The 14,719-nt window shown below is 39.6% G+C and overlaps 1 protein-coding gene across 1 annotated transcript; it reads left to right on the forward strand.

The window, feature by feature from the left end:
- Positions 1–9,927: 9,927 nt before the first annotated feature.
- LOC149156699 (PHD finger-like domain-containing protein 5A) lies at positions 9,928–12,238 on the forward strand. Its single transcript, XM_089438409.1, has 2 exons — positions 9,928–10,124; positions 11,537–12,238. The coding sequence occupies exon 2, from the start codon at positions 11,566–11,568 to the stop codon at positions 11,896–11,898; it is 333 nt and encodes a 110-aa protein (XP_089294535.1). The 5' UTR covers positions 9,928–10,124; positions 11,537–11,565; the 3' UTR covers positions 11,899–12,238.
- Positions 12,239–14,719: the final 2,481 nt, after the last annotated feature.

Below are 14,719 nucleotides of genomic sequence, written 5' to 3' on the forward strand. Positions count from 1 at the left end.
AGATAACTGGTTCTTCACAGTGAATCGCCATTGTTGTGGTCACCAACAACCCCCCCTCTTTGTTTGATATTAGCCATAAACATCAAGCAAAGGGGGGACCCTGAACAAAAAATCCAAAAAATATTTTGTTAAAATTTTTGTATTTTTCTCCCTAAGGCTTAAATCGCATCGCAAGGAAAGACTGAAGCATCCCCCAAGCGCGAAAAGCAAAACTGCGAAAGAGCGACGCGAAGTTCATCGCGTCGCATGCATTCCAAGCGCTCTTAAAAAGAAGATCTTCAAGAAACGCCGATCGTCGATATGCGACATCGCACATCGCAAACGTCGCACTAAGAAGCATAAACCATTGAATGAAATCAGCGATCTGCGATCTGCGATGTCAGCGATATGCGATCTGCGATATCAGTGAACCGCGACCAGCGATCAACGATCTGCGATATGAAAAGACTCATCGCAAGAATTCTCCGACATACACGATAGACCCAAGATTAAGCGCGCGCCTTAAAGGAAATTAATCACCGCATGCTTGAGTATCCAGAAATGATTGCATCGCATTTTCCGAAGAGTCAAGTCATGATGAATGTCAGGATTATGCATTCATTAGAATTTAATGCTTTCATGTCAATCTTTTCATTTCCCTTCTTCTTTGCATAGACTGCAAGACACGCAACTAATATAAATCTATATGCAGGAAACATCTAAGGAAAAGGGGAAAGCGCCAATCAGATAACAAAGAAAGGATGCCTCCGCAAATGGATGCCGCATGCAGCAGGATCGCGGATTCCAGACTATCAGCCAACCGGCACTGATGAAATTAGACTATCCAAGACGAAGAGTCAAAGGCGCACAAAAGCAGCATGTTTGCAAAAGATCTTGAAGCTCAGACTTGGTAAAGCAGAGAAAGAAGCGCAAGAGAAGGAGGACGCTCCATAAAAGCCTGGAACAAAGAACGGAAGAAATTCTCGAAACAGGGAATTGTCCATACAGCACGACTCCTAACTCACTCAGTGATTCGCATGACCAGAAACCAAAATAGCAACAGCAAAATCAGTTCGAGAAGAATCTGGGTTGTGCTAAGTATATACGCAGCGAATACACCCAACTAGAGAAAGATTTTCGGAAAATATCTTCTGGTCTGTCAGAAGGAGGTGCCAGCTCTTGTTATTTCCACTTTTATCTCCCGAGCGAAAGAAGAAGGCAGCCAGCCGACTCTTCCCAGGCAAACGTTGCACTGTTTACAGCACTAAGGAGAATATACAGAAACAGTCAGAAATTAGATTTAAGTTTTAGAAATAAATTTGCTTTTAGTAAAGGGCGGTGATTTGAAGCCGTTTCCCTAAATTCGTGTAATTAATATTAATTAGTTAGTAGTATTTAACCCTTCTCATGGCATTTGGAGAAGGGTCCGGAAATCTGTCAAAAAACTTGTCCTCAGAACATGCACTTCTGCACCCTCGGAGGGGGTTTTTGATGAATGGATGGATCGAGATTTATTTATGTTTGCATTTTAATGTTTGTTACTGATGTTGCACTTCTGTACTCTTAGCAGATATTAGAACAAGTAGAAATAAATCATTATTGCTTGAAGTTTATTAGTGAAGTCAGTCATAAATGGTACTTTTATCTCTTGACTAAATTCTGCTAGTATTCCTAAAGTGATATGCAGCTGAGTTCTTTATATGTTACTGTATGAATGTGTGTATTACCATTTGGCACTTCTGTATGGTGGAGTCATTTATTTATGCTTGACATATGAATAACTAATTATGCGATATGTTGTTCACAACTGTTCTGCCTAACTTCTTATGCAGAGTGGTTTATCTTTATTGATTTATATTCTGATAATAGCTGAATGATCTTTATTACCAGCTGTTGTTTGAAATCTTTCTAGATCGCATAACAAAAGAAAACACCTCGGGTTAGCGTAGATTAGATGTATTGTTTTTCTTCATTAGATTATATTAGTATAGAGTTAGTTTAGCAGTTAGAATTAAGACTAGCTTAGAAAAAACCTTTAAATCAATACCATCAAACTCTACACACACACGCACACCCTTCACATTGGGAAACTGGTCCCATTACCCCCAATCGGACCCGCTACTCCAAACGGGCAAGGAGCCGCCAACCAGGTTCCGGACCGGGTGGGTATCCCCGTTGTTGTCGACCCGATTTCGGGGCCCTCAACAGGTGGAAACCCAATGTGAGTGAAAACCACCTGCTGCAATTTGTCTCTATCTTCTTTAAATAAGAAACTTCTTTTTACAGTATTTCTGTACTGGTGCAGTCTTATACCAGTACGCAGGCTTCTACCTGCAGAAGGCTACAACCTTCTCTCGTTCTCCAGCTTCTTCTGGAAGGGAGCTACAACCCCCTTAGCTCTTGTACTAGCTGATGTACTAGTACGTAGGTGCTGACCTACAGAAGGCTACAACCTTCTCTTTTCTTCTAGGGACCATGTTTCATAAATTTTCAGACTGGATCCATCAAAATATATCTGCATCAATCAATCTCCCTTGCACTTAACCAAAACTGAATCAAACAATCACTTCTCTGAATGTTGTAACCAGAATACAGTAACAGTACCAGAACCCAGAACACTGCAACAGTAAACAGAAGTAGCTAAAACATATTATATGAGACGTACGCTACTTCAATGTGCCTAACTTACGTGCATACACTGTTATATGAAGGCAAACCTGCATATACGTTGTTTTGAATTGCCGAACCAGCGTGTATACGTGCTTTTGCTATACTGAACCTGCGTACAGATCTGTAAAAGATGATTTAACCTTTACAACTATTCAGACATTAATTATACCCAGATCATCAGATTTACAGATTACGACATGCGCCAATTATTCAGATAAAAGATCAAAACCACATAAAGATACTTCTCTTCAAGCTTTAAGATCTTGACCCATCAATAGAACTTATCCTTCTTCAAGCGCTCAGGTTCCTCCTTGATTCAGATCCAGCAATGCACCATAACCCAATGACCAGTGTTCTAGATCTTCTTCTTCATAAGATATTCAATACTTGAGTGCCTTTGCCTAATGATCTCCTCCTCCTTTTATAGTCTTAGGCCTTACTCAATACCATGGTCCAAAACCACTTAGAAGCAATACCTTGGACCAAATATCTGGGGTCAACACTTTGGTCAAGATACCTTGAATCAATACCACGGGTCAAAATACCAGGGACCAAATACCATGGACCAAAACCAAGTTTTCCCACATGTACGCGCTTTTCCTTGCGTGAAAGTGCGTGCATATGCATACGCCTTTGGGTCGGCGATCCCGCGTGTATACACAGCTTGGTTAAGTGGAACCTGCGTATATCTCTTTTTCCTTCATTCTGAGAGCCTGAACTGTGATATGTCATCTGAGTGAGTTGCCATCAAGGACAACACCTATGTCATAGTGCCAAACCTATGTCATAATGCCACATCTTTCTCTTGGAAGTTGTTGTTGTGGAGGCCTTCTATATTGTTGGTTATAGCCCCGATTGTTGACTTGAGCATTCTGCCTAGAGAGATTCTTTTTCTTGATTTTGAGCTTCCCAACCTTTTGTGATAAACTCTTGATGAGTTTGTCTAGATCATCCCACTTTGGGTATGATGATTCCCCAACCCAACCAGAGGAGGATGCCTCTTCTTTTTCTCTTTTGGGTTCAACAGGTTCCTGCTTTGCCCTCAACTTCCCTGCCGAGGCCAAATTTGCTTCCACTTCGAGAGCATCGATTTGAAGTTGGTCTAGAGTGGTAGATTTCCTTTCTCTCAGGGTAAAACCAACATCAGAGTCAAAGGTTCCCAATAAAACCACTCGAGCTGCAACTGGGGGAGGCTTTATGTCAGCTGGTAGGTTATTGAACTGCTTATTAAATCTCTTGATAAATTCCGTAGCATCCTCCTTCAGATTTTTTCTTATTGCATTGAACTTAGTAAGGAGGTACTAATGGTTCCTATTTTCTCCCCATTTCTGGGTGAAAGAGTTTTCAAGTTGCTCCCATGTAGTGATGGAGGCATCAGGCAGGGATTTGAACCATTTTCTAGCCTCTCCATTGAGGGATTGTACAAATAGTCTCATAACCACATCCAACTGTTCCACATTTATGTTCTCAACAAAAGAACTGAAGGTTTCAATGTGACTTTGTGTCGTGTTATCATCTTCCCCATTGAACCTAGGTATATGCTTTAGGTAGTCTTGGGGCATTGCACTCAGAGGTTGAGGGAGGTTAAGAGGTGCATATTTATTGAGCAAAAAGCCTGGGAGAGCCATCTGGATTAGTGGAGGGAGATTCAAATTTTCTTGAGGGACTGGGGTTAAGACCACAGGGGTTGTAGGGGAAGGAGGGTATGTTAGGGCCTTAGGAGTAAGTCCTGAATACTGAGCAACAACAGGCTGAGAACTGGAAGAGGGAACTTCGAAGGTTGATGAGATGGTAGCACAGTCTGGGGGAGTTTTCTCTTTCCAAAATTTCTTAAAAATCAAATTTTCAGGGTCAGATACAAATGGGGCTTTCTGTTGGGATGTATCTAAGTGAGTATGAGGCCTTTTAAAAGCCAGGGTTATGAATGATAATGAGAGGGGTGTGGAGTCACCAAGGTGATATGGATGCAATCATAACAGACTTTGATCACCTATTCAAAGAGTGTTTTAGCTTGTCATATCCCAGGGGAAAGAATCCTTCAATAAGATCCCCAACAACGGTGCCAAAAGATGTTGTATCTCCCAGAGACAACCTTGGATTGCTTCAAGACCAGTGCCTGGGCACATCTAAAATGGTGTGTCTCAAATGATTTACAGGAAACTAGAGACAACACTTATGATCTATAGATACATATGTACATAGGAAATAGGTTGGTTCATTAATCCAAAGAAATGAAACATAGATTTCTGATACTTCTTCACTAGTTCAGATCTCAGAAATAAGCCTAAAAATAGTGGAGGCCAAGAGCTTCAAGGTCTTACAGCTTAATAATATTTTGCAGAGTGGGTGAGTGAGGATAAGAGAGAAGAGTAACCCATCACATAGAGCATAAGGCTTCAAGACTTCTATATTCAACACACAGAGCTTGGGGCAGTAAGGATTTCTATGCTTATTTGGGTTACAAGTAGAAATAATGAATGAAGGGAGAACTGAAAGCTATGATTCATGTGCTGCAGATTTAAAGATCTAATCTCAATAGTCCTCACAGGCATATACATAAACAATGTTCAGACAAATGAATCTGTGAAACAGCTACAAGCATTTGCATTAACATATAGATACTAATGAATCTGTGAGGGAGCTTGAAACACATCTAGCAACAATAATTACATGAATTCGGGGAAGAAGCATGAACATAAAATGAGTTAGACAAAGGGGAACACATATTGTAATCCTTTGAAGAGGGAATCACCACTGTTTCCTTGATATTATGAAAAGATCTATATTGCAAAGGAAATACAGTATGAAATTATAACATGCAATGTTTTCTCTAGAATTTTTGAACCTCCATTAAGTCTTTCTTTCCCCTATTTATCAGAGGGGAGCAAGGAGCTTCATTACAAAAAAAATATCTATGGTCTGGATTAGATGTCAGGTCGACTAGCTGTATCAGTCGTGAATGGCTCTGTGGCCCAAAAAGATATTACAGAAATTAAATGCCTCATTGAAAGGGAGGCACGTTACAGGACAACAAGAATGAATATTAGTCAAAGAGAACATTAATTTCCTTTATGCCCATCCCGGTCATAGCCACTGTTACAGATTGCAGTTGGATTGCGGTATGACCTTTTGTGTTGCTTTGCCGACTCCCATCACTTCTTCTTTTACTGCGAGGGTGCCTTGTTTTGTGAAATGGGGGGTTGGGTCACCTGTAAGTGTTTGTTGTTGCAGTCCTGTGCTATGTAGAGGGACAAGGCTCCACACTGAGCCATTAACCTTCCTGAGTCCCCAGTACCTCTCTATTGCTTCGCCATGCTCCATTAAAGTCCTAAACTGCCGACTCATCTGCCCATTACAACTCTGTACTGCGCTTTCAGTGAATTGATGTGGTAGGTGAGATGCATTCAATGGAAATGGCATAGTGACACAGGTGCGGGTTTTTTCTTTGAAACAGGTGAAAAGAGATATTTTTTGAATTTCCCCTTTAGCCCCCCTTATCGTAGCCCTTCGTGTGACTTCCCTCATATGACTGAGAGATGGGACCAGGGGTTGAGCCCTTAGGCACTAAGGCCTTCAGACCCGTGTTTGGAGGCCTTTTCCTTTGCTATTGGTTTCTCCCGCATATCGATATTGAATGCACTTTTCATTAAGCTTTTCACCTGGACAACTGCGATTGTCGATACGCGGGATTGGGCCCACCAAACGATATCGCAATCGCAACTGCCAAGAGGGGGGGGGCTCTTTTCCTTTTTCTTTGGAGCGAGCCGATAGTCCGGACGCGAGATCCTTATAGACCACGACGTAATATTTTATCGCGTCCGGGGGGGTTCCCGCATATCGCAGTCGCAGGGTCCCTCATCTTTAGCTTTTCCCCTCAATTGCTGTGATAACCAATCTGCAGGGTGATGCAATTGTTGCCACATGTCACCCTGTGAGTGGTGACATGTGGCACCCGAAAATGGTCCCATGTCGCCCCCAAAACCACTAAAACCAGGTGACACGTGTCCTCTGCCACATCATCAACCGTACTACCACGTCACTACTGACGTTAGCTGCCCTGTCAACTCTGAAGACCAATCGCATGTCACCACGTGGCCCCCTGGAGGAGAGAGAAAAAGGCTTGCTTGACCCTATTTTGCAAGTCGTTCCTTTGTTAATGAATTTCGACCTTCCCTGGTGATACAACACTTTATCACAAATCGGCCCCCGCACAGTCTTTGGAGTTCAGAACATTGCTAATTCGCGGATACCGCCGTACTACCACGTGGAGGAGAGAGAAGGGGGGAGGCCTGCTCCTGTTTTGCTCCTCTTTCCTTTATATTTGGTTTTCTCGGCCCCCCGGTGATGCACCACTTTATTGCACTATTGGCAGTTGCAGGTCTTTTTAAATTGAAACCCCACCGATCGCTGATGCCATATGGAGGAGAGAGAAGGAGGGTGATCCACCTTGGTTTTGCAGGCATTTCCTTCATTAAATTGTTTTAGCCCTCCCTAATGATACATTGTTATATCGCAGATCGGCCCCCACAAAAACTCGTGAACCGCGGATAATCCTTAAGCTTGTGCCCTGGGACATTGCGGATAGTCAATCGTCGATACGATGTGCCCTGACTCATGGACCGCTGATATGCGATATCGGCGGTTCTTTGTTTCACGCTCCGTCAGTGCTCCATCACCTGTCTAAACGCCGATATGCGATATGCGATGAGCCTCTCGGGTCTTGATTATTATTTTTCTCCATACTTAGCCATTTTCTTTATTTTCTGAGTCTTTCAAAGGAATTCTTCAATAGGGTCTAACTTTTGATCCAAGAACCCTTTTCTGGACTTTTATATACCATTGGAAAGCTTATTCCGATCACTACGCAATGGAGAGGGTACCCTCAAGCTCTAATAGCTTCTGTGGCTCTGAATTTGGCATCAAACATCACTGATATTTGGCTCTTGAAGCATCTAGTGATTGAAGAAGTAGTGGGTGACAACACATCATATCATCTTGTATCAATGAAGATGAAAGTTCAGAGATGAGAAGATATTCTCAGTAAGATTTGAGGACAAATCTTCTTGAAGAGAGAGACAATGTTATCAATATAATTCATATAAAAATAATAAATATAAATATAATAATAATAATAATAATAATAAATAATAACTAATTAACTAATGGTTAGTTAGTTAGTAGTGAAGAGGCATGTCTTAGAGTCATGACCATTCATGAAAGGGCACCTTCCTAGAGTATATAAACATGCCCTCATTCTCATTTGTAATCATCTCATATCTCACTTGTATTCAAATATTCTTACATATAAATACTTGTCTTACAATGGATGCCCTTGTCTTCGAAGTATTCTAAAGATTTCCATTATGTATACAAAATTTGTTCGTTATAATGGTGGAGGGGCCATAGGAGTACTGGTGACAGTGGGGGAGGAGGAGCCTACTGGAGGGGAGCGTGAGAGAGAGAGAAAAAGATGAGGGGGAATTCAATTTGTAAGATCTCTGGCCATGCGCTTGAGGGAGGATAAAAAGTGGCCCTAGAAGGTAGAGAGCTCTGTAATCAAAACAATAGATTTCACTTTCTCTTGAGCTCTTTCCTTGAGCTAACAAGCAAGGAGGTTCTAGAGGGCTCAAAGCATTGAACGACCTCTACGCGTTACCTCCTCTTCCATAGTAAGGACCTCTTATCTAATGGGCTTTGGAATGCCATAATTGAAAAGGGAAGTTGCAAAAGCTTCAACAAAGTTGGTGTGGGGACGCCCACAACCCCTACCTCTCCTAGGGTGTCTTTCCCTGCCTCAGTCGCGATTCATCATTGGGTGGAAAAAGAATGTCGTCGCGAGCCAAAGATGGAGGGGACAAAGGGAACCTTGAGACAAGTGACCAGAGGAATAAACTGCCAAGAGGCCTTCCTCCTTGGCTTTTTATTATCAGAGTTGACAAGTGGGAGAACTAGGTATGGGGCCTGAAAGTGTTAGCAAGAGGAATTAAGAGTGATAGATGCCACTTGCCGAAGTACTCCCGCTAGGTGGTGACTGTCGCCAAAGGAACTAGGGAATCACGTTGATCCTCCCGTAAGCACTGGATTCGGGGCATATTGGGCTCTATATTACTTTTAACCTTTTATTATTATTTAATTGACATGTGTACAAATCTTTACATCTTATAAATTGATCATATTAATATAAATTCAACATATTCAGCAAGCATTTCAAAATGTTTACTTACTTTCTTATATTACATCTACACATTGTAGAGCCTCTCCTCACAATGATTTATCTTTAAAAAAATGTTTATAATTTTATTAATAAAAATAAAATTAAAAGACAACAAAATGAATAAAATTGATTTATTATTATGTTATGATTTAATGTTTTATTTTAGGGGCACTATAACATCTCTCCCCATATTAAGCAAAATTTAAATGTTTATACTCATTTACAACGAGTATAACATCTCTCCCATGCTGGGTTATATGAAACTGACATTTTATTTTATTTTATTTTTAACATTTAAAAAATTTTGACATATTTTTTTACATTACACCGAGACATCTCCCCTATATTGGGTTGTAGAGCACCTCTGAGTGCAAAAATATCCATTTAATTTATTTACAATATGACTAATTCATTAATTATATTATGTCCAATTAGTTTCTAATGTCTAACTCATTATTTTTTATATTTTTCACATTAAAAACATTTTTCAATGTTTGACCTCCTCATTTTTTGCTCCAATGGTTAATCTATAATTTGGCTTTATATTCTTCACTTATTTGACCAATCTCTTTCATTTGACTTTATTTGTCCATATCATTCATTCTACTTTATTTGCCCATAACGATGAGTAGAATGTTCACTCAAAATATTGAATGTTCCAACCTAAAACACACCATTCTTTTAAAAAACTATCCATTAATACACATAATTAACTTCAAAAAAATTTATCAACAAATTTTATCAAACTCACTTGATCCTAAAAAGATGTGTAAGGACTAAAAATTCTTATTAATATTACATAAAGCTCTCCTTGCCTAAAGAGATGTGTATAGTTTGTTTGGAAAAATTATATCAATATATAAAAAATATAAAACTGATTTCCATATTAAACCCAACTCATCGCAACTCCATAAATTAATTTCAAACTTGATTACGCCCTTGTACAGTAATTAGATAAGTGCGACTTTTATATATACATGGAAATATTATTTAACTAGCCTGTTCCCGTACGGCTGCTCCTTTTGTTAAAAATATATAACACTAAGTTAGGCAGATCATTTAGGCACCAATGTATATAAGCGTGGCAGCAACGTCTCTAGAGGGTTCTGAATTCAAGCATCGTGTTGTAGCAGGTGAACCTTTCCTTTTCTTTTGAGCAGTGTGTTGCTTTAAAGGGCTTCAGTGTGAGAACAGAAAGGCGCAGGGAGTCATTTTTATGCTGTAAACTTTTTTCTGCACGCCCGGTAGTGTGGGTTCCCAGGTATTTTTCTGTTCATCAAAGATATGTCTGTAGGTTCCATTCATTTGCTGCAAAATAGTTTAAATTTAATGGTGATTGCGTTGGATTTCATCAAGGCCCAAATTAATCTACTTAGTTGATCCTGGTTAGCTCTGTTTCATTTTCATTGTATTTTGTTTAGTTTCTATCTTTGATGAAAATCAATTGAATTTTTTAGGGCTTAAAGGCCTTTTGCTCTACAGCCCGTGGTTGGTTGTATTGGGTTTGATTTGGCTTTGCTGATTTATCAATTTTGGTTATTATTCTGGAACAGTGCAAATGAAGAGATCCAACATCACAATTGTGTTTTATATGGATCCTCTGTGTTTAATTATCTGGAGATATTATTGAGAGTTGATTCTGTAATGTCTTCTATATATTGACGGTTATTCACTGTTGGAAACCTGGTTCACTTCGCTATATAGCCTGTCCAGTTCCATTAAAGCTGCATGCACATAAAACCCCATACTCCATTTCCTTCATTATTGTTTGGTGAATGCCCGAAAGCCACAATGACCGACCGGTATATGCTTGTTTACGAAAGTTATGTCATAAGCTTCTAGGATCTTCCCTCCTAAATAAAATAATTTTGAGTTTTTTTACATGTTAGAGTTCTCTTCGCGCATGTCATGGATGCTATTCTTGGTTTATGATTGATATTATTGTGATGGCTTTGAAACAAACCGTGTCGACTCCAATTTGATGGAACCTCCATTACCAAGAGGCATGCCTATTTGGTAATAGTTCTGATTAATTCCTATTAAACTATAATGAGCGGGATTTAGGGTATTACAACCCTATAAACCTCAAAGAAGCGAATAGGTATGTTAATTCAGGATATTCACATGTTCACTGCTTGCTTTATAATGAGCTGACTTATTGCTGATTAACAAATTCAATGAGGAAGAAAACATTAAAAGCCCAAAACATCCCCATCCCAAAACTGTATGTATCTCCGGCAAACAGCCACAGTTCAGAAGTACCCTGACTACTACAGTTGTTCTTATTTCCCTGCTTCTACTGTTAAAGTTCAACCCGTCCCAGTAATTTCGATGGATCTACACTTGAAAATAAAGATAACGAAGTTTGGACCAAGTGTTCATATGTACTTTGGGCCTTTTCTCTTATTGCCGTCCCCATTCGACACGTTGCAATTCATTGAACTCGAATTCTGTGCCTTGCAACTTGATAGATGTAATTCCTCTAGCTGTGCAAGTCAGACCGGTGGGTATATATTGTTTTGATGAGTTTTGTGGACATTGCAGTGCTTTTTGTTGTATGATTACATGTCTTCCATTTAACCTTCTCATCTAAACTATTTATAGATACTCTAATGTTTCATACAGTGGTATTTACCGTAGGATGATCTCTTATACATAAATTTTCTTTTGCAGTTTTCGTACAAGAATTATTACAGTCAACCATGGCTAAGCATCATCCTGATCTCATCATGTGCCGAAAGCAGCCAGGAATTGCCATAGGTCGCCTTTGTGAGAAATGTGATGGTAAATGTGTGATCTGTGATTCCTATGTGCGGCCATGTACTCTTGTTCGAGTGTGTGATGAATGCAACTATGGATCCTACCAGGGCAGGTGTGTGATTTGTGGTGGTCTAGGCATTTCTGATGCATATTATTGCAAGGAATGCACACAGCAGGAGAAAGATAGGGATGGATGTCCCAAAATTGTGAACCTTGGAAGTGCAAAAACCGATCTATTCTATGAGCGGAAGAAATATGGTTTCAAGAAAAGATAGTTTCAGGCTTTTTTCACCAATACTTGAAGGAGTTTTAATACTTCAATGATGTATTGAAATTTGATCATTGCTATCTTAGAATTCCAGGCTGGTCATTTTTGGATATATATATGTGACAGAAGAGTAATTGTAGCATAACCAGTTGGATAATATATGTTTGAAATTCTAACTGAAACTGCCTTGGAACATTTCAGCCCCTGTGGTTGACAGCATTTTTAACTAATATTCACAAAACATGGGCACTGAAAAATGAACCGACGTTGTTTGGGGTAATATGGCTTCTATTGAACATATTACAAATGTATCCCTCAATTTAATATTAGTATTGTGATTTTTTATACACTGAATTTAACTTCTATATTTAAATTCTTCGTTTCTCAGTGCTAACCTTTAGCTAGCCCCTTTTCCTTGTATTTTCTTTGGTATCGTGGTGCCATATTTCTTTTTATATGAATGCGTCTAGAACTCATTCTACACCGACTGAAATAACATATGTTTCGGAATTTCAGTTGTCTTCTCCTCAGTTATGTTGTGACTCCTTTGCCAATTATTAGTGGGAGTAGTTGACTGGTCACCATGGATTACGATATTCTATATTATGCATGTATATCATTAAATGTAAAGTTATCTGAGTTTGTTACAACCTAGAATTTGGCCTCAAATAGTATCTTAAATAAAATCAAATGTATTGATTGCATACGTATTCCATCTCTTGTTAACAAGCAACTTCATGGAAATAATGAAGCCTATGGTAACATATATGCAAATGGTTTAGTGGTGTGTCATATAACATCATTGTTATTGCACGCTTAAAACAGATACGCAGGATGTTTCAAACCATTTCTTCAGGCACCAGTCCTTTCATCATGGTATGCCTTAGCCCTAGCCCAAGTAAGGCATACACTTAAACAACTGTATTACGCAGGATGTATCAAGCAATTTCTTCAGACATCAATCTTTCATCATGGTATGCCTTAGCCCAAGTAAGGCACGAGGACTTAAGTACCTTGTTATTTTACATATTTTGGTACATAATCACCTTTAAGGAGCACCCTTTTGAGGCATATCCTAGAACGCCGTTTAACGATGACATTTGCCACCTATAAACCCGTTGTGGAGAATCCATGCTTAACGTGAACGCTTCATGTTATCTCAATAGAGGTTGCTTGGGTTCCATGGCATATCCAAAGGATAAAAGTGCAAAAAAGTGCAAAAGGAGAAAAAAAGGGCCCCATATTTTCTGATGCAGGAGCATCAACTCCTAGCACGTTTTGCTTAGGCTTAGACCCCAGCGGGTTATGAATGAAATTTTCTCAAAAGGGAGAAATTTCTCTCAAGAAAAGATTATGTAAATTTAGATGTAAAAACAAGTATCCAGATTCTTTCTAGAATTTAGGTCGTTAGCTTGCTTTGGTGAGCAAGCACTATTGTCCATGTGGCATATACTGTAATATAATATACAGTGTCATGAAGTTGCTAAAAAGAGGGACAAGTGTAGTTTGATCAAGAAAGCTGTTAGTAATAGCTCCCACCTGTAATGAGATATTTTCTAAGCTATGGAGGTGAATAAAGCAACAAGATATTTTCTAAGCCATAGAGGTGTATAAAGCAACAGGCTGAAACAGGCGGCCGAGCGGGCTTGACAAGATAAAGTCCATAAGGAATAGGAAGACAAACAGCAAGGGATCTCAGTCAGTCAGACAGAGATCGAAAGAGGGGCAGAGTATGTTCACGTTGTGTAATTAGACTGTTATCCTGTGTATAAAGTATGAAGTAAGGATTAATGAAAGGTGGGTTTATTTCGCTTCCGTGAATATCTCTGCCTCTGACAGAAATGACATGTTTGCGTGTTAAATATGAATGGCTTTGCGTGTGTGTGTTTCCTGAAATCTAAGTGAGTTCCTTTGCGTTGAGTTCGTTCATTTCCAGCTGAAGGGTGCGATATCTGAGAGAGACAACACCATTGTTTACGCCCAGCAAAAATTCGTGACCAAGGTTTGGACAAATCGTTGATGAGCAATTGTCATTTATGGGCAAATGAACCAATGCTCCGTGATTGAAGATCTTCTTGGAGATCTAAAGTATCTGTATTGTAATTGCTGGATTAAGTCTCTAGAAATATCTGCAGACAATCCAACTGTGTAGTCGAACTGTAGAAGGCTTGAGAAGGCCTGTGTTGAAGAAAGGCATTGATGCCAAATTGAGTCTTCTCTGCGTTCTATTTTTTATTGGATCGAAGGTCATTTGTGTGAGTATGGTTAGGAGTGGAGCACATGGAGTACGCAGGCGAATTTAATGGCGTGAAATTGATCCGGGTAGAGCATTGTAAGACGTTGAGCAGTTTTATTATAAGAACCTGATTCATATTCTGTTTTCCTTGGTTAATTTCTGCCAAAGGAGCGTGGTCATGGTTTGGGCAAGTTTTGAAGAGGTATTATTTAAGCTGGTGGACATCGCAAAGAAAAAGGGAAATCGCTCCAGTTGAAACGCGGTCCTAGCAAGGTGAGATCGCAGATATGTTCTGAATCATCATTCTTGTAATCGAATTTGTGATGGAAGGGAATCAATCGATGGCTAAGTTGCAGATATACTCAGATGCAAATGAATGATTGCAAGAGGTTCAAGCTTCAATACACCATGCGTTGATTATATATGTCAGGGCTCACACCCAGATATTAAACCACGGCTGTTTATTAGTGCGTATGCCGTGGTTTATTAGTGCGTATGGCATTGGATCCTGTAGGAAATTGAGTGTGCTGAGTCGTGGTTGGACTGGATCTTTGCATAGTTGAATGGCACTTTGATTATCACACCAAAGTGT

This window comes from Pinus tabuliformis, chromosome 9, assembly GCF_031772625.1.
Source record: "Pinus tabuliformis cultivar Carrire ecotype Pingquan chromosome 9, CPIR1, whole genome shotgun sequence".
NCBI lineage: Eukaryota > Viridiplantae > Streptophyta > Pinopsida > Pinales > Pinaceae > Pinus > Pinus tabuliformis.